Source organism: Bos indicus, chromosome 12 (assembly GCF_029378745.1).
Source record: "Bos indicus isolate NIAB-ARS_2022 breed Sahiwal x Tharparkar chromosome 12, NIAB-ARS_B.indTharparkar_mat_pri_1.0, whole genome shotgun sequence".
In the NCBI taxonomy this organism is placed as follows: Eukaryota; Metazoa; Chordata; class Mammalia; order Artiodactyla; family Bovidae; genus Bos; species Bos indicus.
In genome coordinates, this window is record NC_091771.1 from 25,108,852 (window position 1) to 25,133,638 (window position 24,787).

Consider the following 24,787-nt stretch of genomic DNA (forward strand, 5'->3'; position numbering starts at 1 on the left):
CAATTTTGGTTAAATCTTAAAAAAAGAAGAACTAATGGATTTCAAAGTTACCTTTATGAGCATGTGATAGGGAAAGGGAGGGGGGAAACCTTTTTTATTTGAGAGTTCTGTTATCTTAATTTGGTAAAAGTAAGTACTAAAATCATGTAGCAAATCCATTTCTCTTACCTTGCTAGCTCTCATTTGATTATGGGGTACATGGAAAGTAAATCTTTCTGTGAGTGAGTGACTATGTGAAATTACTGAGATTTGGATTTTACTTGTTCAAGCAGCCTGTGCTCACTAATATCGTATCAAACAATATTTTTAGTAAAGCTTACAACTCTTTGGATATTGTTTTCAGCAGATAATGATATCTTTCTTTGAAACTACTTAGAGATAAATTCAGCCTTTTATTGATAGTAATGGCCCTTGGCCTGCCTCCATCATTGAGTCGGATTCTAGAATTTCAGTTGGTATTTTTAAAGCGATTCTAACTCAGTGTATTTTCTAGTCCACTGAACAGAACCAAAATAATTTTTTCTTTTTTTTCACTAAACAGAATCTCTTGCTCTTTCATCCATTGGTTTCTAGGATACCACTCGTTAAGTGAAAGTTGCTTAGTCATGTCTGACACTTTGCAACCCCATGGACTATACAGTCCATGGAATTCTCCAAGCCAGAATACTAGAGTGGGTAGCCTTTCCCTTCTCTAGGAGATCTTCCCAACCTAGGGATCAAACCCAGGTCTCCCGCACTGCAGGCAGATTCTTTACCAGCTGAGCCACAGGGAGGCTTTTTAAAGCCTTGTGCAAATGCTGTACAGTCCAAGCCAAATACAGTTTGGGTTCAAACAACCGTGGAATATACCAATCTGTGTCTGAGGGGAACCCATAAGCACTTCCACTCAGAAAAGAAGACCGCACACCATCTCTGATCCATAACATTTATGGAATCCTATTAATGGGGTAGGTCCTGGATCAGGCTGTGATTCCGCTTCCTGATAAGAGTGTCCTTGTTTATTTTTCTAAATGGTCTATAACTCTACTCCCTGAAAGATTCTTCCCTTTCAATCTTCTTGTTCATATTTGAAGTGTGCTTTGGGGGTTAGAGCCCCCTCCCCCACTTTGGAGATGCACAGCTTTTAGAGCTCATTTTCTGTTAGAAAAAACTTGGGTTCCCATAGACAGTGGCTTCTTAGCTCAAGTAGTCAAAAGCCTTTTAGTCCATGTTTATGGTTTCTTGGGTAATATAGCTCTATTAAAATAGTAGTCAGTTCCATGTATAATAATGACAGTTTTAGAGCAAGATTTGTTTCATTGGCCTGTATCTCTCTACCTACTAAATGGCAGCTACCTTGGATCTATGGTTGGGCATAAGTCAATACCCATAGTCTGATCTTTGCCACAGGCTGTCCTAGTGGCCTCTTGTTGCACACAACCCTTCTAGGTCTTATTTCTTGTTTTTTAGGTCTAAAAGTAGTTGGCCTTTCCAACCCTTTCATGACCCCAAATTTCTGGGCTCTCCTTGAGACTCTCTCTATACCCTGTTCCTTGCAAACTGGCGGATGACATCCCAAGCTCATTTTTTTCTTCTGCCTTGTCAAAGGCAGCCAGTAACATCAGGCATGCATCATTATTAGTTTTCCCACCTCTTTGCCTTCACCCACAGCTTTGGAAAGCACTTAATCTGCTGTGTATAATAGGGGTCCCCAGACTTGGTGTCCCTCCCTCCCACTGCAGACCTGCTAAGTTAATGCCATGCCAGTTGTTTTAGTATTAATGTTTTGTTAACGCAGCACTTAATTTCAAGTTATCAATATCTGCATTATGACTATAAGAAACAACTCTAGACCTCAGGGGCTTCACACAGAGGCTTATTTTTCTCTCAGTACAATCCATTCAGGTTTCAGCAGTTTAAAAAAAAAAGATACAATATTGTAAAGTTTAAAAATAAAATCAAATAAAAAGGATAAATATTCATATCTTGAAAGACAAAGGAGACCAGGAATGGGAGAGGTACTTCAAAGACTTCAGAATTACTGAGTGTCTGTTAGGCTGGGTGGTAGGTGCATATACACTCATGTACTTTATGTTGTACATCTATTATGTACATATATGTATGAAATTTTTCATAATAAATAAAAATTTCTCCAGCTGACTTTAACTCATGTTAGTATACATGTAAGTATTCACAAGGAAAGTGTGAACATCATTTTTTCTCCTTCACCTTATCAGCCACCTTCACAATACCAGAGACTTCTTTAAGATTGTCTAGCATGTTTGTGATGTAGAAATTCCACAGGACTTTAAATCCGCAGTCTTTGTGGCTTAAAGGAAGCTGTGCGGCTTTGTAACTACTGATCTCAGACAATAAAGCCATAATCGATGACTCCAGGGAAGCTGCTGTTAATGGTTCTGCTGTGTGGTTACCTGGAACTACACCCTCAGAACTGTCACTGTGGCAGTGCCTAGCCTCACTCTGGACCTTGAGTGACGCAGTCCCCCTCATCCATAGTTAAGAGTATCACTTTGGTTTAGCTCCACATTTCCTAGTAAAGACTCATTCCATAAAACTAAACTCTTGTTGAAAGTATACTGGTATACTGGACGATGAGAAAACTGTCACATCTTAGTGTTATTGGCTGCAAGGCATCATTAAAAGCTGATACTATTCTTTAACCTTCATCACTGCCTAAGGGCAATGGTTCCTAATTCACTGGGAAAACATATTTACTGATCACCCTCTATATGCTGCATGCTAGAACACCAAGTGTGGAGAAGGCACTGGCACCCCACTCCAGTACTCTTGCCTGTGAAATCCCATGGATGGAGGAGCCTGGTAGGCTGCAGTCCATGGGGTCGCGAAGAGTCGGACACAACTGAGCGACTTCACTTTCACTTTTCACTTTTCATGCATTGGAGAAGGAAATGGCAACCCACTCCAGTGTTCTTGCCTGGAGAATTCCAGGGACAGGAGCCTGGTAGGCTGCTGTCTTTGGGGTCGCACAGAGTCGGACACGACTGAAGTGACTTAGCAGCAGCAGAATACCAAGTGTAGTAAAGAAATCTCTGTGAATAACTATTCACAATAAAGTAAAAATGTGTTATTTTATATGTATAACTGGACCACTTTGCTGGACACCTGAAACTAACACATTGTTAAACAGCTCAACACCAATATAAAATAAAATTTAAATAAAAAATTATTAAAGTTACTTTGTATTATAAAGATTATTGTTTTTTTTTTTCCTCTAGCATTTCAGTGGCTTAGGCAAATATCAAGGCTTTTTAAAATTGATTTTTATTGGAGTATAGTCGAGTTACAGTATTATGTTAGTTTCTGTTGTAAGCAAATCAAGTGAATCAGTTATACGTATACAGTTATTCTTTCACAGATAACCATTATTTCCTTTGTTCTTAATGATTATTTTTATCATATTATTTAAAGGAATGTTATTTTAAAGCATATACTATTACAGTTGAAATTTAAGCAAAATTAGGAAAAGAAGCAAAATGAACTGTTTTGCACCCTAAACAAAACAATCTCTGCCTTATCATGCTACTTACAATGAATTCTAATTGTTGAAGCAGAGATGTCAGACAGAGTTGGGAATACCTTGGGATTTTCCTGTTGTTTTCCCAAATTAACCACCAAAGGGAAGTTTGAGTCAGAGAGTAGCATGGGAGAGCCCCCAAGCCAGGATGAATGAGAAAGTTCAGGGGTAAGTGTACTAATAAACTTTACATTATGCAGTTGTCAGAGATGAGCCTTCAGGTTGGGAGAACCAACTGAGCGAAACAAAGGAGGCATGGGAACAGAAAGGGTCCTAGCCTCTTTGACATAGGGATAACAGGGAGAGTTTTTAGGCTGAAATCAGAACCGAGGGATAAATGAGTGAGCAGCTGGGGAGGGTCAGAAGAGATATCCAGCGTGGTGTCTAAATCAGTGAACTTTGTTCTCAGTGGTCGCTGGCCAACATTGCTCTGTCCTTTGAAGCTGGCTCCGGGCTTCTCTAGGCTTCAGGTGATTCATCCCTTCAGCACTGTAGTCTCAAGAAAGAGGCCACTTTGGTCATGGGGCTCCTACGCTGGGGAGAATCCCAAGACACTGTCAGGGAATCCTGTTCACTTCCTCTAGTTTAATCTAGTTGACTTGATTAAAAGCTGAATCTTAAAAGCCAGATAGGGGCAAGAGAATGTGTGCCCTAGTGCCTCACTGAGGAATGAGAAGTTAATTTCATAAGCAGAGGAGCCTTGCACACTTTAAATGAGGAAGGGATGAGATTAAAACTGACCTATCCACATTTCCTGGGCCACCACCAACACAATGATACCAGTCCAACTTTGAGATACCAAGCTTGTCATTTTGGTGCCTGCAATATTTTTTTCCTTTCCTCTAAACCTTGTCTTTTTCTTTCCATGATGAAATGAGTGGCATTATGAAATAAAGGACAGGTTGTAGACTTGGAGGCAGAAAGACCAGAATCCAAGTCAGTGTATACCAATCAACTACTGAAATGACTTTCATTCATTCATTCACATATTTAGTGCCTGCTATGAGCCAGGCATTTTTCTATGCCAAGGTGGTAATAGTGAATGACACAAATTTCCTCTTCTAGAGAGGGGAGAAAAACAAGTAAAAACATATATATGCTGTATAACATTAGAAAAATTTTATAAAGAAAAATGGAGGGGTTAGATTCTAATTGGAGTATCCACAGAGATGACATCATAACAAATCTACATGAAATGGAGAAACCTGGGGAAGAGCATTCCAAGCAGAAGGATGACAAGGGCAAAATATTCTAGCTTTGCACTTACCTGGTATTTTAGGAAGAAGAGGAGGTCATGAGAGGTCCTAGGAATGGTAAGAGATAAAGTTGATGGAGTCAGATGATATAAAGCCTTGTTAGACTTGGAAAATAATTTAAATGTTTTTTCTGACAGAAGGGTTTTGAGAAAGAGTTAATACTCTGACTTTTATTTTAAAAGATTATTCTAGCTATTCTATGATGAAATGCCTGAAAGGAGATGGGGGAAAATGGCAAAAGTGGAAGCAAAGGTCACCTTCCTTAGTTACATATAAGTTACATATACTTCCTTAGTATAAACATATCCTTGTTTACAATTCTACAGTGGAACTCAACAGTCAAGTTATGGTACACTCTTGGATTCAGTATTCCAAAATATTGCAGACACAGTGTTTAAAAGTATATGTATTTTAAAAGTGAATTCAGAGGACGGCATCTAGAGGCCTTCAGGATGGTGCAGCGTCTGACGTACCATCGTAGGCTGTCCTACAATACAGCCTCTAACAAAACCAGGCTGTCCCGAACCCCTGGTAATAGAATTGTTTACCTTTATACCAAGAAGGTTGGGAAAGCACCAAAATCTGCATGTGGTGTGTGCCCAGGCCGACTGAGAGGCGTTCGTGCTGTGAGACCAAAAGTTCTCATGAGGTTGTCTAAAACGAAGAAATCTCCGTCAGCCGAGCATATGGTGGTTCCACGTGTGCTAAATGTGTCCGCGACAGGATCAAGCGCGCTTTCCTTATTGAAAAGCAGAAGATCGTTGTTAAAGTATTGAAAGCACAAGCACAAAGTCAGAAAGCTAAATAAAAAATGAACTGTTTTTGAGTAATAAATCAAAACGCTTCGTTCTGTTCACTTCTATTGTGGTTTGTTAGTGTACAGGTTTGGTTTTTGTGGTAACTGGAGATTCCCCACACATACACTGCAGTTTTTAGTTGATCACTTTTTCTGAAAATAATTGGAAGTCAGTGATTGCTGGAATTTTAGACAACATTAAAATACGGACTGTAACGTATTTTCTCCTAGAGGCTATGTTATATTGTTCCTGTTAATAAACACTGTGAGTGTTAGTAAAAAAAAAAAAACACATGAATTTAGTGCATCTTGGAAGGGAAGTTATGACCAACCTAGATAGCATATTCAAAAGCAGAGACATTACTTTGCCAACAAAGGTCCGTCTAGTCAAGGCTATGGTTTTTCCAGTGATCATGTATGGATGTGAGAGTTGGACTGTGAAGAAAGCTGAGCGCTGAAGAATTGATGCTTTTAAACTGTGGTGTTGGAGAAGACTCTTGAGAGTCCCTTGGACTGCAAGGAGATCCAACCAGTCCATTCTGAAGGAGATCAGCCCTGGGATTTCTTTGGAAGGAATGATGCTAAAGCTGAAACTCCAGTACTTTGGCCACCTCATGCAAAGAGTTGGCTCATTGGAAAAGAGTCTGATGCTGGGAGGGATTGGGGGCAGGAAGAGAAGGGGACGACAGAGGATGAGATGGCTGAATGGCATCACTGACTCGATGGACATGAGTTTGAGTGAACTCCGGGAGTTGGTGACGGACAGGGAGGCCTGGTGTGCTGCAATTCATGGGGTCGCAAAGAGTTGGACACGACTGAGCTACTGAACTGAAGTATAAAAAATTATTAGTAAAAATGATTGAAATCAGTTAAGTCTCTGGCTTTCAATCTCTGTGGTTACAGTCCTACCTACTTAGGAGAGCATTCTTTGGGCCTCAGCATCTTTAAACAGAAAGGACAATCAGGTAATCCCTAGGTTCCTATCAAATTCTAAATTTCTCTGATTCTGAGAACAAGTCAAGTATAGAACAGTTTCTAGAAAATATCTGGATGGAAAATTTCCAAATATTTTAAGAATAGGTTCTTCACGAGTTCATTTGAGGAGACCATGTGTACTGTACTACTTACAAACCTATTTGTAATTTGAATATTGTGAGAAATACATAATTTTAATTTAGTTTGGGGGGAAATAATGTAATGCATATAGCATATGCATTATATGCAATGCATATAGCATATGAATGCTAATAATTTTAAAGGATTGGAAAACTTTTCTAAGGAATTTGAATTGTTAATTTTGAGTATGTTTTAAAATATATTTCTCTATATAGAATTATTCTATTATTTTTTGTATATTTTATAATTCTTGGTATTCAGCTTTCCATCAAGAATATGACTAGCATATTGTTACTCTAGGGGACCACCGGAAGAGTTCGTCCGTCCGTTTATCTCTAGTAATAAAAATAAGTATGATTCAAGAATGTTAATGGTGAAAAAGAAGGTAAATGGTTTAAAATTCTGTGTTATAATTCAGAAGGTTTATAGTAGAGCCTCTCAGCCTCAGTGCTCATCACATTTAGGGCCAGATAATTAATTCTCTGTTCTGGGAGGCTGTTCTGTGCACTGTATGATGTTTAGCAATGTTCCTGATGTCTGCTCATTAGATTCTAGTTGTGACAATGAAAAAAAAACTGTCTCTAGATGTTGACAACTGTTTCTTGAGAGACAAAAATTGCCCCCAGTGAGTGTCATTTTGTTTCCATAGATGTCTGGTCATTTACAGAGTAAGCTTCTTTCTTTTAGGAAATTGGAAACTTCTCAAATATTGAAATTGGTTCTTATGGAACCTGGAGTCTTATATTCTTGATACTGAAGAGCTTTGTCACCTTTTTGCTTCCTCCATCACAGGAAATGATTACTTCCTCTTGCATAAATTTTGTCATCATCCACTCAAGTTTAAAAGCAATGACTGTGTCAGTTTCCACAATGGTTTCATCACTATTAGCATCAGACTTGCTAATCTAGACCTTTAGGTCAATGATAAACTTGATTACCAGACTGGGGAAGGTGCTTAATGCTGTCTGAATTCGCCCCTACCTCGATGCCTGGGGATGAATTCACCTATGTTATTATTGGGCAAGCTAACTGCTTCACAGATGTTTAGCTGAACACTCTTAGTGCCTGATTAACTGGAAAAACTGATAGAGCCAAAATTCAGTTCAGGTCAGTCACTCAGTCCTGTCCGACTCTTTGCAACCCAATGGACTGCAGCACACCAGGCTTCCCTGTCCATCACCAACTCCTGGACCTTGTTCAAACTCTTGTCCATTGAGACAGTGAGGTCATCCAACCATCACATCCTCTGTCGTCCCCTTCGCCTCCTACCTTCAGTCTTTCTGAGCATCAGGGTCTTTTCCAATGAGTCAGTTCTCATCAGGTGTCCAAAATATTGGAGTTTCAGCGTCAAGATCGGTCCTTTCAATGAATATTCAGGACTGATTTCCTTTAGGACTGACTGGTTTGATCTCCTTGCAGTCCAAGGGACTCTCAAGAGTCTTCTCCAACACCACAGTTCAAATGCATCAATTCTTTGGTGTTCAGCTTTCTTTATGGTCCATTTACAGCTTTCTTAATATCTATTAAAATTATCTTCCAATAATGCAGAATGATCCCATCAGAAATTCATCTGCATTTTCTTTGCATGAAAATCATGGGCAACCACTGTTATATTTATGCTCGCTGTCATGATCTAAATCAGAACCCCTCCACCATCTGCTCAGGAAACAGTTGCCCAGAGATGGGAGGTGGTGGGTCAAGTCGAGCACATGTGTATTATGTGTTCAAGTAAGATCAAGGGTCTAGCCAAATCCAAAGTGACATCCCTCCCCCCCCAAGTTTTTAGCAATGAAAGAAACCAAGAACAGTGGTAAAGACAAGAGGAAGGATCCCTCAGGGGTCGGGGCATTCAGTGGATCTCAATAAAATGTCTAGCAAGGCTGAACAAAACAGGTTTCATAGCAGCCCCCGCCTGGAGATTTCTCACTTGAGAAATGAGGACGATATGTGTTGTTGACTCACAGGACGTTTCTTAATAGTTTGGAAATAAACCACTATAATCAGTCTTCACCATCCCTATCCTTGGAATAGGATAGGGATCCACTATCCCTTGGTCTTGGAAAAAGAAAAATCCAGTTTGCTAATTCCTGATATTTAAACTTGAAAGCGTTCCCATAAGACACTGAAGACTTTCTAGACATGTCCTTGCCCCAGGCCTGAGCTGTGTGAGGTCCAGGGCAAGCGGAATGGAACTGTAGGTGGGCTACCGCTAGTGACAGGGTCTCCTGAGGCCCCGCAGGGCACCTTGGGGCGGCCCATCGCCATCCCACCGGTTCCCCGGAAGTCCCCCCCAACCCCCACCCCGACCTGGTGGGGCTGGCGGCAGGGCCACTTTAAGGGCGGGTTGTGGGCGGGCGCCCCGCAGCTGGGGGCCCAGAGCCATTGGCGCGGGGCTGGCAGCTGACGAGGCAGGCGGGCTGCCAAGCTCCTCCCGCGGTGAGGCTGCCCCAGGACTCGCACGTGCGCAACGGGCCATGGCGGCCTCAATTACCGGCCCGGAGTTCGGCCAAACCCCGGGGCAGGTAAGAGGCTGAGGAGGAGGAGGAGGAAGGGGAGGCAGCTGCGTTTATAACGGCGCGCGGGCAGGCGCGGGGCCGACCCCGGGGGCCTTTGCGGGGCGCGAGCCAGTCCAGGACGCCTCCCTGGCAACCCGGCCGGCTCCTGGGAGCCCTCGGCGGGCGCCTGCCCACCTCGAGGTCGAGGACGCGCTCGGTCATCTCAGGAGCGGAGGCCCGAGGAGGGAAGGGGACCTGGCCGTGTTGTCGTCACAGAGTCACCCCCTCGAACTCTCGACGTTCGCCCATCACAGACTCATTTTCGGGGTCCCGGACCACCGGTGGGGCGACCCGAGGGCGAGACGTCTTGGGCTAGTGACCAGATAAAACAGGAAAGGCAGTTTTTATGTTTTCGCCTGAATCCTGTATACAAAAGTTGGTTCCACACGTTTCAGTTTGGATATGGAGGCTTTTAGTCACCATCTTGAATACGGGAAAGTTTATCTTCAGGTCTCTAGTCTGCACAACTCGGATGCCTTTTTTTTTCTTTCACTTTGCTCACTGGCGGGTTGTCCGGAGTGTCCTTGCACACCCCCGACCCCCAAACTGGCTGACGCCTGTCGAGACCGTCGCCATTGGTGGGAAAAGGCTGCTGCCCTCCTCCCACATTCTCCCACCCTATTCACAAATCTGCCCCTACCCCAGTCTCGGGGAGGCGCTGGGGCGGGGGGCGCACCTTATTTACCATCCCCTCGGCAGAAATGCAGAATCATTTTTGTGACTCATTTTCGATAATAATGAAAGGTGATTAGCAGCTCACCAGGAAGGAAAGTGAAAGTGAAAGTGAAGTCGCTCAGTCGTGTCCGACTCTTTGCGACCCCGTGGACTGTGGCCCACCAGGCTTCTCCGTCCATGGGATTCTCCAGGCAAAAATACTGGAGTGGGTTGCTATTTCCTTCTCTAGGAGATCTTCCCGAACCAGGGATCGAACCCAGGTCTTCTGCATTGCAGGTAGACGGTTTAACCTCTGAGCCACCAGGAAGGAAGCATAAACTAAACCCAACCCCACCCCACCCTAGGAAGCAAGGCGAGCTGGCGTTGACTTTCTTTTATTTCACGTCTTGATAAACGTGAGAGGGAAACCTGGGCGGTGTCGAGTTTTGAATCCCTGAGAGTGTTATACATACTCCAGTCTCTACAAACTCCTTGAGAACAAGCTTTCTGAACCGAATTACTACCACTCGGAAGTGGACCATGTTTAAGAGGTTTTTGTAATTCTTTCAAAATGGAAGCACCTATCGGGCTTCCCTCATAGTCTAGTCGGTAAAGAATCTGCCTGCAATGCAGAAGACCAGCGTTCGATCCCTGGGTCGGGAAGATCCCCTGGAGAAGGAAATGGCAACCCACTCCAGTATTCTTGCCTGGCAGGCTACAGTCCATGGGGTTGCAAAGAGTCGGACACGACTTAGCGACTAGAGAGAGAGAGATTTAAACTCAGGAAAAACAGTATTTTGAGGATATATGATTCGGCAGAGCTGCACACAGTGGAATTCTGAATAAAATATCTCATGCCCGAGTAGTTAGTACATAGATGATTGCGGCTTTCCGCCCTTAAGAGACCCTGAAGCCCCAACTGTACCCTTTGAGCAGCTTGCTCATTTCTCCAGCTAGAGCTGCTTAAAGCCCTGACTCCTGGAGAAACTGGTGACCAGCAAGCGCCCCGGTCAGGGCACGAGCTCCCCCAGCTGCTGCTGATTGTCAGCGCTGCTCCCGGTGATAAGAGTGACATAAATAACAGCTCAGTAAAATGCAGGAGCCATTTGCTTTAAGCACTTCAGCACCTGCTGTTACTAATTAAGGGTTTAGCCTGCCACAGATTGCAAATGGAAATCCAGTGTTTTAAAAATGGCAGAGACTGGCGTGCCCTGCCTGTTACCCTAATCTTAGTAATCAGAGTGGATGAAGAGCGTGGGTGATGATGGTGTGGCATTGTAAAAAAAACTGCCCACACTTAAGGGAGCTACACCAAGGTATTTATCCCTGAGTGCTGGAATTAAATGCTTTTTATTTTCTCTTCGGACTGCTTTGAAGTTTCCAACCTCCAGCAATGAATATGTATTGCTTTTGTTAAAGGAGTGCAGTAAACAATTCAGATAGGAAAAAAAAAAAAAAATTTTCCACCAAATGAAGCCCAGCATCAGTTCAGATTGTGATGCTCACAGGTGAAAATCTTAGAGGTACTAAAGGCAGTTTTCCAGAGCTGAATATACTAGAACGTTTTATTCATTTTCCTTTTATTCTTATCAGTGGATACTTCTCATCACCTGTGCTCATATTACACCATCAACAAGATATTTTTAACTGTATAAATATTCAAATTTAAGTTGATTAGAAGCTCTTCTAGACCTTATAAATGTAATAAATGTGATAAGGCTTTAAAAAAAAAAGTTCTTCAGTTAATTTGAGTTACTTGGGGACAGTGGGGCAGTATTCTGATCTGATTTAGGAACGTTCCTCGTGTGCTGATTTTGTGGGGCAGAGATGGAAGCTTTTGGCAGGAGAATGAATCAGTTCTTCTCAGATCGGCTTTATTTCCTGCCCCTCTGTGTCCTGTTACAAGTTGCAGAAAGGCGCATGAGGGGTACTTTGCTTCCTCATCTCTTTCAGAATCTCTTTCCACCTCTCCTCAGTTTTTCCCCAGTACCTGGGTTCTGCCCGTCAAAGCTCGCTCTTGACTTTTCTCCACAAGACTAGCTGAGGAATTCTAGAGAACTTAGAACTGAGCCTTTGAGCAGAATATTGCGGTGAGAAGCAATAGAGCTATTCACGTTAGTAACTGATGCACATTGTTCAAAACTTAACCTGCATTACCTGTGGCTCAAATAATGAAGACAGCAGCTTGGTTTAGGGCTATTTTCACTGCCTGATGTGGACACATTTTCCTTCTAATTCTACTCTCCCCTTCCCGTCTCCTTGATTTGATGAGTTCCATGTGCTCAAATTTGGTGTTACCTGGGATCATAGGGCAGTACTACCACCTGCAGGGCATTGTACAAACACTTCTCCTTAACAATAGTCCTGTGATTTAAGTACTGTTACCCTCCCGGCCAGATGAGGACTTCAGAGGTGCATTACTCAGAGATGCTAGTTAGTGACTGAACAAGGCAATGGATGCTGTTATACCTACCGTGAAAGCCTTTGCTGCAAACTGTCAGGATGTTAAAAAAAATATGTTGTATATTAACACATATATATGAAATCTAGGAAAATGGTACTGATAAACCTATTTGCAGGGCAGGAATAGAGATGCAGTCATAGAGAACCGATTTGTGGACACATTGGGGGAAGTAGAACATGGGACGAATTGAGAGAGTAGCACTGACTTGTTTATACTATCATGTGTGAATTAGATAGCTAGTGGGAAGCTGCTGTACAGCACAGGGAGCTGAGCTCAGTGCTCCAGTGGGGTAGGGTAGGGGGTGGGAGGGTGGACCAAGAGACAGGGGATATATGTGTACATACAGCTGACTCACACTGTTGTACAGTAGAAGCTAACACAACATTGTAAAGCAGTCATACTCTAATTTTTTTTTTTTTTTAAGGATCAGTAACAGCTTTAGTAGAACTGATCTTCCACTATATTCCCTGTCTTGCAAGGATTGAAAGCCATTCATTCTTAATAGTGAAAAGAAAAAAAAAAAAAGATTCCTAGGATGTAAGAGAGCTGGTCTGTCTGTCCACCTTGAATTCCCAGCACAGCATCTGCCCTGGAGTAGGGACTCAGTAAATACCAATGGTGAGAGTACTGAGACATCAAGTACATTTAAGCAGATGCAATAAAAGTGGCAGGAGGTCTTAAAGGAAAAAAGAAACTTTACTACTAGAAAGGTTTGCAAGTGGTTCATAGCCCAGGACATCCTAGTTGATACATGTTTTTTAGTATAATAATTAATAGCACCACCTTTGTTCTCATGAGTCTCAGTTTGGAAGGTAAATTAAATGGTCACCCCATCTGTAGCAGGCACGTTACTTTTGGACATTCATAGGTTGCTTCAGTTAACCTGGTTAATTAAAAAACAAAAATCTAGTTACTCATTTTAGGACCCCTTGTTAATGATTGTTTCACTGCTTGGCATTTGGTTCACAAGTGATTGTAATGGTATAAAAGAAACCCTGTGCCCCAGTGGAGGTTCACAAATACTCTTCACTCAAAAGCAGCATGGTGGCTTAGAGTCCTCCAAGTATTAATGGAAATGAAGAATGTTTACAAAATTAAAAGGAAACACTCTAAAAGGGTCCTGATACTCTCTACTGTAGAAATTCCAGATTTCAAAATTCACTTAAGAGTGTTATGCTGTCTTCTTAGAATGTAGAAGGAGGACATGAAGCTGGTGACATGAGTTGATATTAGGCTATGAAAGGCCTAATATCAAATAATAATATTGAATTATTATTCTGTTTAAACTAGAGTGGGGCAGGAGAGTGGGATTGGCTCATGATGATCAATTGAGCACACCTATCGACATTCCGGCTTCCCCAGTCTACCTGGCAAGAGTTGCTTAACAGTGTGCTGATACCTTTAGCAAGTAAATATTGAAAAGACAAAAAAAAGCAGAGGTGGTATTCTAAATTAGAAGTCCATGGAGAGGTATATTTCAGTTCAGTTGCCCGGTCGTGTCTGACTCTTTGTGACCTCATGGACTGCAGCACGGCAGGCTTCCCTGTCCATCACCAACTCCCAGAGTTTGCTCAAACTCATGTCCGTCGAGTCGGTGATGCCATCCAACCGTCTCATCCTCTGTTGTCCCATTCTCTTCCAGCCTTCAGTCTTTCCCAGCATTAGGGTCTTTTCCAAGGAGTCAGTTCTTCATATCAGGTGGCCAAAGAATTGGAGTTTTATCTTCAGCATCAGTCCTTCCAATGAATATTCAGGACTGATTTCCTTTAGGATTGACTGGTTCGATCTCCTTGCAGTCCAAGGGACTCTCAAGAGTCTTCTCCAACACCACATTTTAAAAGCATTAATTCTTCAGCACTCAGCTTTCTTTATAGTTCAACTCTCACATCCATACGTGACTACTGGAAAAACCATAGCTTTGACGAGACGGACCTTTGTCGGCAAAGTAATGTCTCTGCTTTTTAATAAGCTGTCTAGATTGGTCATAACTTTTCTTCCAAGGAGCAAACATCTTTTAATTTCATGGCTGCAGTCACCATCTGCAGTGATTTTGGAGCCCGCCCAAAAAAAGTCTGTCACTGTTTCTACTGTTTCCCCATCTATTTGCCATGAAGTGATGGGGCTGGATGCCATGATCTTAGTTTTCTGAATGTTGAGTTTTAAGTCAACGTTTTCACTCTCTTTCACTTTCATCAAGAGGCTCTTTAGTTCTTTGCTTTCTGCCATAAGTGTGGTGTCATCTGCATATCTGAGGTTATTGATATTTCTCCCGGCAGTCTCGATTCCAGCTTGTGCTTCATGCAGGCTGGCATTTCTCATGATGTACCCTGCATATAAGTTAAATAAGCAGAGTGACAATATGCATCCTTGATGTAGTCCTTTCCTGATTTGGAACCGGTCTGTTTTTCCATGTCCAGTTCTAACTGTTGCTTCTTGACCTGCATGCAGATTTCTCAGGAGGCAGGTCAGGTGGTCTGGTATTCCCATCTCTTGAAGAATTTTCCACATTTTGTTGTGATCTACACAAAGGTTTTGGTGTTGTCAATAAAGCAGAGGTATACGTTTTTCTGGTATTCTCTTGCTTTTTTGATGATCTAATGGATGTTGGCAATTTGATCTCAGGTTCCTCTGGCTTTTCTAAATCCAGCTTGAACATCTGGAAGTTCACAGTTCATGTACTGTTAAAGCCTGGCTTCGAGAATTTTGACCCAAGCTTGCCCGTGAGTGTCCAGGAGTCTCTGGTGGAGGCGTGGGAGGGTGGTGGCCTGCTGCAGGGTTGGGGGCACTGAGTATAGCACTGCCTGCATGGGACCTTTTGAAAGAGGTCGCCATTATCTTCATTACCTCCACCATAGTTTGGCCTCAGGTCAAATAACACAGGAGACCCAGGTTTGATCCCTGGGTTGGGAAGATCCTGGAGAAGGAAATGGCAACCCCACTCCAGTATCCTTGCCTGGAAAATCCCATGGAGCTTGGTGGGGTACAGTCCATGGGGTCGCAAAGAGTCAGACATGGCTGAGCAACTTCTTCACTTCACATAACTGGGAGGGAATACAGCCCCACCCTTCAGCTGAAAATTGGATTAAAGATTTACTGTGGGTGGCCCCACCCATCAGAACAAGACCTAATTTCCCCCTCAGTCAGTCTCTCCCATCAAGAAGCTTCCATAAGCCTCTTATCCTTCTCCATCAGAGGGCAGACAGACTGAAAACCACAATCACAGAAAACTAACCAATCTGATCACATGGACCACAGCCTTGTCTAACTCAATGAAACTATGAGCCATGCCATGTAGGGCCACCCAAGACGGATGGGTCATGGTGGAGTGTTCTGACAAAACCTAGTCCACTGGAGAAGGGACTGGCAAACCACTTCAGTATTCTTGCCTTGAGAACCCCATGAGCAGTATGAAAGGCAAAAAGATATGACACTGAAAAATGAAGTCCCCAGGTCAGTAGGTGCCCAATATGCTATTGGAGATCAGTGGAGAACTCCAGAAAGAATGAAGAGATGGAACCAAAGCAAAAACAACACCCAATTATGGATGTGACTGGTGATGGAAGTAAAGTCCGATGCTGTAAAGAACAGTATTGCATAGGAACCTGGAACGTAAGGTACATGAAGTGAAGTGAAGTCACTCAGTCATGTCCGACTCTTTGTGGCCCCATGGACTGTAACCTATCAGGCTCCTCTCTCTATGTGATTTTCCAGGCAAGAATACTGGAGTGGGTTGCCATTTCCTTCTCCAGGGATCTTCCCTATCCAGGGATCGAACCCGGTTCTCCCGCATTGTAGGTAGATGCTTTAATTTCTGAGCCACCAGGGCAGGTAAGATACATGAATCAAGGCTACCTGAAAGTGGTCGAACAGGAGATGGCAAGAGTGAACATTGACACTTTAGGAATCAGCAAACTAAAATGGACTGGAATGGATGAATTTAACTCAGATGACCATTATATCTACTACTGTGGGCAAGAACCCCTTAGAAGAAATGGAGTAGCCCTCATAGTCAACAAAAGAGTCCAAAATGCAGTACTTGGATACAATCTCAAAAATGACAGAATGATCTCTGTTCATTTCCAAGGCAAACCATTCAATATCACAGTAATAATGCTGAATAAGCTGAAGTTGGACGGTTCTTGAAGACCTACAAGACCTTCTAAAAATAACACCCAAAAAAGATGTCCTTTTCATTGTGGGATACTGGAATGCAAAAGTAGGAAGTCAAGAAATACCTGGAGTAATGGGCAAATTTGGCCTTAAAGTACAGAATGAAGCAAGGCAAAGGCTAACAGAGTTTTGCCAAGAGAACTCACTGGTCATAGCAAACACCCTCTTCCAACAACAAAAGAAAAGACTTTACACATGGACATCACCTGCTTTTTCTAAAGAAAATGAACTCTATCTGAGTCCTGAGCTCCTGGTATTGGTAGTTTCCAGATGTCTACAGCTGACAAGAATGGAAGGAAAGCCAGCTCTCTCTACCCTGGAGGGGAAAAAAAAAAACAAAGTGCTTGGTTTTTAGAGTAAAGCCTACCTTTATTTAGACAAATAGCCAGTCCTAGTCTTGTTGCTGTCCAGCCTTTCTTCCACCATCCCTCCCACTCACATCAAACCCACAGTCGGTTGTTCCTTTAAAAGAAATAATAACTGGGGAAGCAGACCACCCCACCTTCAGGGAAAACTGCTCACACTGTTTCAACTGAGTCCTTGATTCATGTTTATGTTTGGATAACCAAGAATGGCAGACAACCGTTCCAGGGATAGGTGATAAAGGTGGTAGGAAAAACTTTAAAAATTTCTGATTTGTATCTTTAGAGGGGATATCATATCCTAAAAATTGCAGACTATGATCAATTATCAAAGGAAAAAAATATTAGAAATGAGCAATTCACATTAAATTAACTGAAATTGTAAAAATCTTTAGAATAGGACTTGGCACCCCACTCCAGTACTCTTGCCTGGAAAATCCCATGGATGGAGGAGCCTAGTAGGCTGCAGTCAATGGGGTCGCCAAGAGTCAGACACGACTGAGCAACTTCACTCTCACTTTTCACTTTCATGTATTGGAGAAGGAAATGGCAACCCACTCCAGTGTTCTTGCCTGGAGAATCCCAGGGACGGGGGAGCCTGGAGGGCTGCCGTCTATGGGGTCGTACAGAGTCGGACACAACTGAAGTGACTTAGCAGCAGCAGCAAAGCTTGAGCTAGTAATATGAACAATAAACTTAAGTCTCTCAGAAGTTGAGACATGAAGGATCAATTTAGGATGCCCAGCATCTAACAGACTGTTCCTAAGGACAGTGACAACAGGAGGAAATGACCAAAGAAATAATAGAAGGAACTTTCTAGAGCTGAAGATCCATTGAGTGCCAAGTGAGCTGAGTAAGGCCCATACCCAGACACATCCTAGAAAACGATCAGAGTCCACAGCATGAGAGAAAAGCACTAAAAGAAAAACAAGGCAGCCTTTTCTTTTCATCAGCAACTCTGGATGCAAGAAGGCAATGACTCAGTATCTTCAGAGATAAAGAGATTCTAACTTGTTGGAGTATTTTGATTAGAAAACTAGCATTGAATTGTGGTCCCTAATGCCACCAAAGAACATAAATAAGGAGTTTTAACTCTTAACATTGTAGGAGCAACAGGAGGGAAAAGGAAAATTTGCTCAGCCTAACAGAAAGCTTGGGAAAAGAGAAACAAAATTATAGTGAATGAAAAACCTGAGATAACAAATGAAAGGAGTAAGACCATTTCATGTTAAGTTATAAATGTTTCACAATTAATTAATGTTAGTAATTAATTACATTATATTGATTACCTTAATTAATGGTCATTAACTAGTGCCATTAATGTAATTACTTATTAAAAACTTAGTAATTATATATAAAAAACTGAAATTTGATGGAAAAAACAAAAATTCAAATATATGTTACTTGCAAAATTCATACAAAATCAAAATGGTAAGGAAAGCCTCAAAATAAAGGGGTGCAAAAAACTAACTGCTGAATATCAGAAAAAAATAAAATTTCAGATGAAAAGCATTAAAAAAATAGACATATTTTATATATAGTTTATTCTCAATATGGTTAGTAATATGTGATATGTATATGTTAATACATACTGAATAAACATAGATCACTATATAGTATATATTAAGTATTACAGTTACATATTTGTATGAATATATGGAATTATTAGGAACCTTTATGTACCTAATCCATAGTTACACACAGAGTCTCAGTTCAGTTCAGTCGCTCAGTCGTGTCTGACTCTTTGCAACTCCATGAATTGCAGCACGCCAGGCCTCCCAGTCCATCACCATCTCCCGGAGTTCACTCAAACTCACATCCATCGAGTCGGTGATGCCATCCAGCCATCTCATCCTCTGTCATCCCCTTTTCCTCCTGCCCCCAATCCCTCCCAGCATCAGAGTCTTTTCCAATGAGTTGGCTCTTTGCATGAGATGGCCAAAGTACTGGAGTTTCAGCTTCAGCATCATTCCTTCCAAAGAACACCCAGGGCTGATCTCCTTTAGAATGGACTGGCTGGACCTCCTTGAAGTCCAAGGGACTCTCAAGAGTCTTCTCCAACACCACAGTTCAAAAGCATCAATTCTTCGGTGCTCAGCTTTCTTCACAGTCCAACTGTCACATCCATACATGACCACTGGAAAAACCATAGCCTTGACTAGACAGACCTTTGTTGGCAAAGTCTGTAGTTAGAGAAATCGATGAATTGACAAACCATATTTAGAGAGGGACAATTTATACATCTGCTTCATAAACTGAAAAATCAAGTAGACCTAAAGTAAGAGAGACAGCAATGAACAAGTTTAATCTGAAAGCTATGTAAAGACTATATGCCCAACGGAAATATGCAGTTTTTTTCAAATATCCATGTAACATTAAACATCGTATATTAAGTCACAGAGAAAATACCAACCAGTTCTAAAAAGTAGAAGTCATGTTGGGTACATCCACTGATGACAATGCACTGAAACAAGAAATGAGTCAATAGCCCCCAAAATTAAAGGAAAAAACCACTAACCACTTGACAATAACTTCATTATATAGGTGTTTAACATTTATTTTACTAGTAAGCAGTGAAGAACAAAAAAGGCAGTCTAAAACTTAACTTTATAAAGTAACTTCAAGCCGAGATTTCACTGACAAATTTTACCCAAACTTCAAGAAGCTGATAATTTCTTCTTTTATAAAATATTCAAGACCGTGAAATAATTTTTAAGCTTTCTATTTCTTCAAGGCTGGCATAACCTTGATACCCAAGCCAGATAAGTCAGTACCATAAAACAAAATTATATCCAGTTTTACTTATGAACATAGATGCAAAAATCTAAAATAAAGGAATTGAATCTGTTTGCATTAAGCATAGGTTTATTCCAGTAATTCAATGATGACTTGACATTAGGAAATCTATTAATGTAATTCACTGATGGATGACAGGAGAAAAAAATACAATCATGTTGGTACTGAAAAAGCTGTTGATAAATTTTAACACCCATTTCTGATTTAAAATTCTTAGCCTCCAAATAGAGAACTATTTAACTTGGTTAAGGGCATTGACCTTCAGTAGTGGTAAAAACATTTGAAATATTCCTGTTATAGAAAGTCAGGAACAAGACAAGCATGCTCAATTTACTCCTGCTATTTACTGTTGTTTTGAATGTCCTGTGTGTGAATGTTAAGTCGCTTCAGTTATATCCAACTCTTTGCAATCCTATGGACCATAGCCCTCTTGGCTCCTCTGTCCATGGGATTCTCCAGGCAAGAATACTGGAGTGGGTTGCCGTGCCCTCCAGGGGATCTTCCCAACTCAGGGATCAAACCCACATCTTTTATGTCTCCTGCATTGGCAGGTAGGTTCTTTACCACTAGCGCCGCCTGGAAAGCCCTTTGAATGTCCTAGCCATGCTTTAAGATCAATAAGTAAAAGACATAAATTCTGGAGACAGGGATAAAGATGTCATTTTTTAAAACTATGTGATAACCTACCAAGGAAATCAAAGAATCAGCTAAAAAATATTGGAACTAAATGGAGAGTACCTTAAAGTACTTGAAGCAAATTCCTTATACAGAAATTGATAGTGCTTCTCTCTGTCAGCTATAATCAATCAGGAAGTATAGTGAGAAAATATATCCCTTTGACATTGATTCTGAAATCTTGAAAAATCTAGGAATCAATGTGTGAAGACACTTGAAAAATCTATGTGAAGGTAACTAGAAAACTGAAGCTCCAATATTTTGACCACCTGATGTGATGAACCGACTCATTGGAAAAGACCCTGATGCCGGGAAAGACTGAATCCAGGAGAAGACTGTCCTAGAAGATGAGATGGTTAGATGGCGTCACCGACTCAATGAACATGAGTTTGAGCAAACTGAGAGATGGTGAAGGACAGGAAATCTTGGTGTGCTGCAGTCCGTGGGGTTGCAGAGTCAGACATGACTTAGCCACTGAGCAATAACAACAAGAAAAATGAACAACATAAGACCAGATTTCTCTGAGTCATACTTCCTAAATAGGGAGATGTAATACCATAATGATAGTCCCTAATTAATCTTAAAAATAAATGCCAACCTTAATCAAAATTTTAACAAGACTCCTTATGGAACTTGACAAGCTGATGATAAAATTCTGTAGGAAGAAACATTGTGAGAAAATATCTAAGGACCAAATAGAAAAATAGTAAAGAGGGAACCATATGCTCTAGCAAATATAAAATATAAAGAGCTAGTAATTAGTGTGCTATTAACCAGGAATAGACAAATAGATCAATGCATCAGAATGAAGTCCCCCAAAATTTACATACATACATACTTATATAATACATATATATGGCATTTGAAACTATTAAGAGAAGTTTAGCTTATTCATTAATGCTGTTCTTTGACATTTTAACTGGGTTGTATTTAATGTCTGTATAGAATAAAGCACGGAAATGAAAGGTGAAGATGGAAATTCTATTTTTTCTAACTAAATGTGCTTGAAAATATCCCCAAATGAAAATAAAGAACATTTTTTATTCCTAATCTTGGAATTTGAATAGCATGTATATTCCATTCAAAGAACGGATTTGGTTTGAGTATTTCTTAGAATTGGGAGATTTAAATCTTTCTCTGTTCTTTGAAATGTGTGTTTCATAAAAATCAATGATACATTCCAATTAAAATATTTTAAATGAAAAAAAATCATATTTTCTAAACAGCAAGACTGCAAAGGCCATGCTATTTACTAAGCTATCTTTCTGGAGCCTTTGATGAAGTATTATTAATTTTCTATCTAAAAACATTCTACTAATGCCTTTTATTTAGATGTACTCTAAATAGTAATCATTTAAAATAAGCATATAAACTTGTATGAACAAGCAAAAAAGTAGTATTAAGAGAAACAAACTTTAAAATTGCTAGTTCAGTTCAGTCGCTCAGTTGTGTCCAACTCTTTTCGACCCCATGAATCGCAGCATGCCAGGCCGCCCTGTCCATCACCAACTCCCGGAGTTCACTGAGACTCATGTCCATCAAGTCAGTGATGCCATCCAGCCATTTCATCCTCTGTCATCCCCTTCTCCTCCTGCCCCCAATCCCTCCCAGCATCAGACTCTTTTCCAATGAGTCAACTCTTCGCATGAGGTGGCCAAAGTACTGGAGTTTCAGCTTTAGCATCAGTCCTTCCAAAGAAATCCCAGGGCTCATCTCCTTCAGAATGGACTGGCTGGATCTCCTTGCAGTCTAAGGGACTCTCAAGAGTCTTCTCCAACACCACAGTTTAAAAGCATCAATTCTTCGGCGCTCAGCCTCTTCACAGTCCAACTCTCACATCCGTACATGACCACTGGAAAAACCATAGCCTTGACTAGACGGACCTTTGTTGGCAAAGTAATGTCTCTGCTTTTCAATATGCTGTCTAGGTTGGTCATAACTTTCCTTCCAAGGAGTAAGCGTCTTTTAATTTCATGGCTGCAGTCACCATCTGCAGTGATTTTGGAGCCCAAAAAAATAAAGTCTGTCACTGTTTCCACTGTTTCCCCATCTATTTCCCATGAAGTGATGGGACCAGATGCCATGATCTTCATTTTCTGAATGTTGAGCTTTAAACCAACTTTTTCACTCTCCACATTAAAATTGCTAAGCACCTAATAAATGCTTTCATCCAGGACATTCAACATTTTCAAGTACAAATTTTGTGGCGAGTTCTTTCTCAAATATGAAACTTGTACATTGTAATCACTCTGTTAAATAAAAGCACATTTTGTACATATACACATGTATATACATATGTGTGTATATATATATATGTGTGTGTGCACACACACACATATACACACACACACATAAATCATGTGGGAGAGGCACCAGCTTGGTTCTGTCATTAATAAACAGGTTTTCCAGCAGGGTGGACAATTGGAGAACTGGACCAAAAGAATCTTATCTGTTGTTAATAGGATGAGAAAGAGACTTACAGGACAACCACATATTTGCAAGCAAAACTTTTAAAAATAGCATGACTTTCAAATCTGTTCAATACCTAGGTTCTAAGGACATGAGATGAATAGCTCCCGCCCTTGATGTATGCTTATAGTTGGCCATTCAGTCCAGCTGAATAGTCAGTCATTGGCTGTTTGTAACCTTTGTTTATTTTCTCATACATGATGACTTGTTCTCTATGCCTAGACATTGTGTGTCTGCTTTTTTCCTTCTCTTTCAGGCAAATATAGACCTCTTATTAGTGGGCGATGTCACAGTTCAGTACCTGGCTGATACTGTACAGAAATTATTTTCAAATATAGCAAAAGTCACCATCATCATTAGCGATGTGAAGAAGGCAGCAGCACTTGTGGATGACTGCACATTTGACATGGTTTTCCTGAAGCTGACTTCTCCACCAACTGCTGAGGAGCTGGAAGTGGTCAAATTAATTAGGTAAAATCTTGACTCTATATCTTTAGAATAGTTTTTATTAAAACTTGCTCCTATAAAAATCCTTAGAAGACGATACTATTCTACTTTAATTTTTAAGGTGAGGGATGTTTTCAAGGGCAAAATCTCTATATATGTCTTTGTTTTTACTGCCAGTTTGGCATACTATTATAAGAATTGTCATTTCAACTTAAAAAGTAATAGGTGAGGGTATAAGAATTAATTGGTCATAGAAATTTATTTGGTATATAATGCTTCCCTTAATTTGATAGGCACTCCTTTTTAATATGATGTCATTAGCATGGCATATCTTTTCAGAGTTCATTAATTGTTATAGCAGATACTAAAGCAGGTGACCACTCTGGGTCATGGTGGCTGTGGGCTGAAGGTGTCTCTTTCAAGAAATGTCCTGATGTGGAAGAGCCATGAGGCTCTCTGTATCCACTGAGTCCAGGTCAGTACCGATTCCATTACTCTTGTTTCATCCAGCAGGTCCATAGACGTTCTCCTTCTGTTTGACCCACTTTATTCTGGAGATCTGGAGTCTAGAGGTGAAGAGTTAGGTTCTTCCTTGCCTGAGTACCTATGATTTTGAGTCATTTAGCATGTTTTTAAATAGGGTTAGGTGAGATTGAATGTATTTCCCTTCTGTGAGAAGACTTGGTGATATATGTTTAGGGGCTACTCATCATTATAGGGGAGGTCTTTCTAGACTGAAGAAGGAAGTCCAGAGCAATACTGTAATCCCAGAATGAAAAGGGGCAAGAATATTACATTAGGAGAAAAGAAAGATGGGACTGGGAAAAAGCCAGAGCCACTGGTTACTTGTTAAAGACAAAACAGAAGACAGACCCTGCTCCTGGGGTTTCTTGGAACTTTTGGTCATATGAATTTCATTGGCTTTCTACTCAGAATATGAACTAAACAAACCAGGCAAATTACCTCAAATAGGATTTCACTTCCAAAACGTAGTGTGTACAATCTTCTTTCTGAAGATATGCCTATTTTACTAATACATCTTTTCAAAAAGTCTCCTAAACATAGAGTACCTCTCATTGAAGGTGCATAGTAATCTCTCACTTATATAGCATTTTAAAGAATTTACAACAGCTTTATGAGGGCAGGGCTTCGTCATTCTACTCAGCAGATTAGAAACCTGAGGCTGAAGTGACTTTCATGAGATCACATGGCTTGTGTTCACACAACTCAGACTAGAATTCTTTATTCTTCCCTTCATGTTCTTTCTTCTAGAAGTCTGTAATGGTCTGGCTGTTTACACCTCTGAGATCCCATAAATGCCAAACTGACTCCAAACTAAACACATCATTCTGGAAGAGCAGTGGACCAGCTGCGTGGCTGACCTGCTCCATCCCAGGGGTCAGAGTCTAGCCGTGCTCCTCCAGAGGTGGTAAAGGCCTCATGTACGCACAGGGTTGAGGCTACGTTTTGAACAGGATAAGATTAAAGTTAT

General features: G+C 41.0%; 1 protein-coding gene and 1 pseudogene across 2 annotated transcripts in view; both read left to right on the top strand.

Moving 5' to 3' along the window:
• Positions 1-5,194: 5,194 nt before the first annotated feature.
• Positions 5,195-5,647, top strand: LOC109566779 (large ribosomal subunit protein eL34-like; annotated as a pseudogene).
• Positions 5,648-9,063: 3,416 nt separating this feature from the next.
• Positions 9,064-24,787, top strand: part of DCLK1 (doublecortin like kinase 1) — a 432,884-nt gene continuing 417,160 nt past the window's right edge. Inside the window, exons 1-2 of one of the 2 annotated variants that reach the window (XM_019971399.2) lie at positions 9,064-9,225; positions 23,105-23,319. In XM_019971399.2, coding sequence (XP_019826958.2) covers positions 9,178-9,225; positions 23,105-23,319 — 263 coding nt within the window. In that variant the 5' untranslated portion in view covers positions 9,064-9,177. The remainder of the gene's footprint in view (positions 9,226-23,104; positions 23,320-24,787) is intronic. The other variant, XM_070800188.1, reaches the window with a different exon arrangement.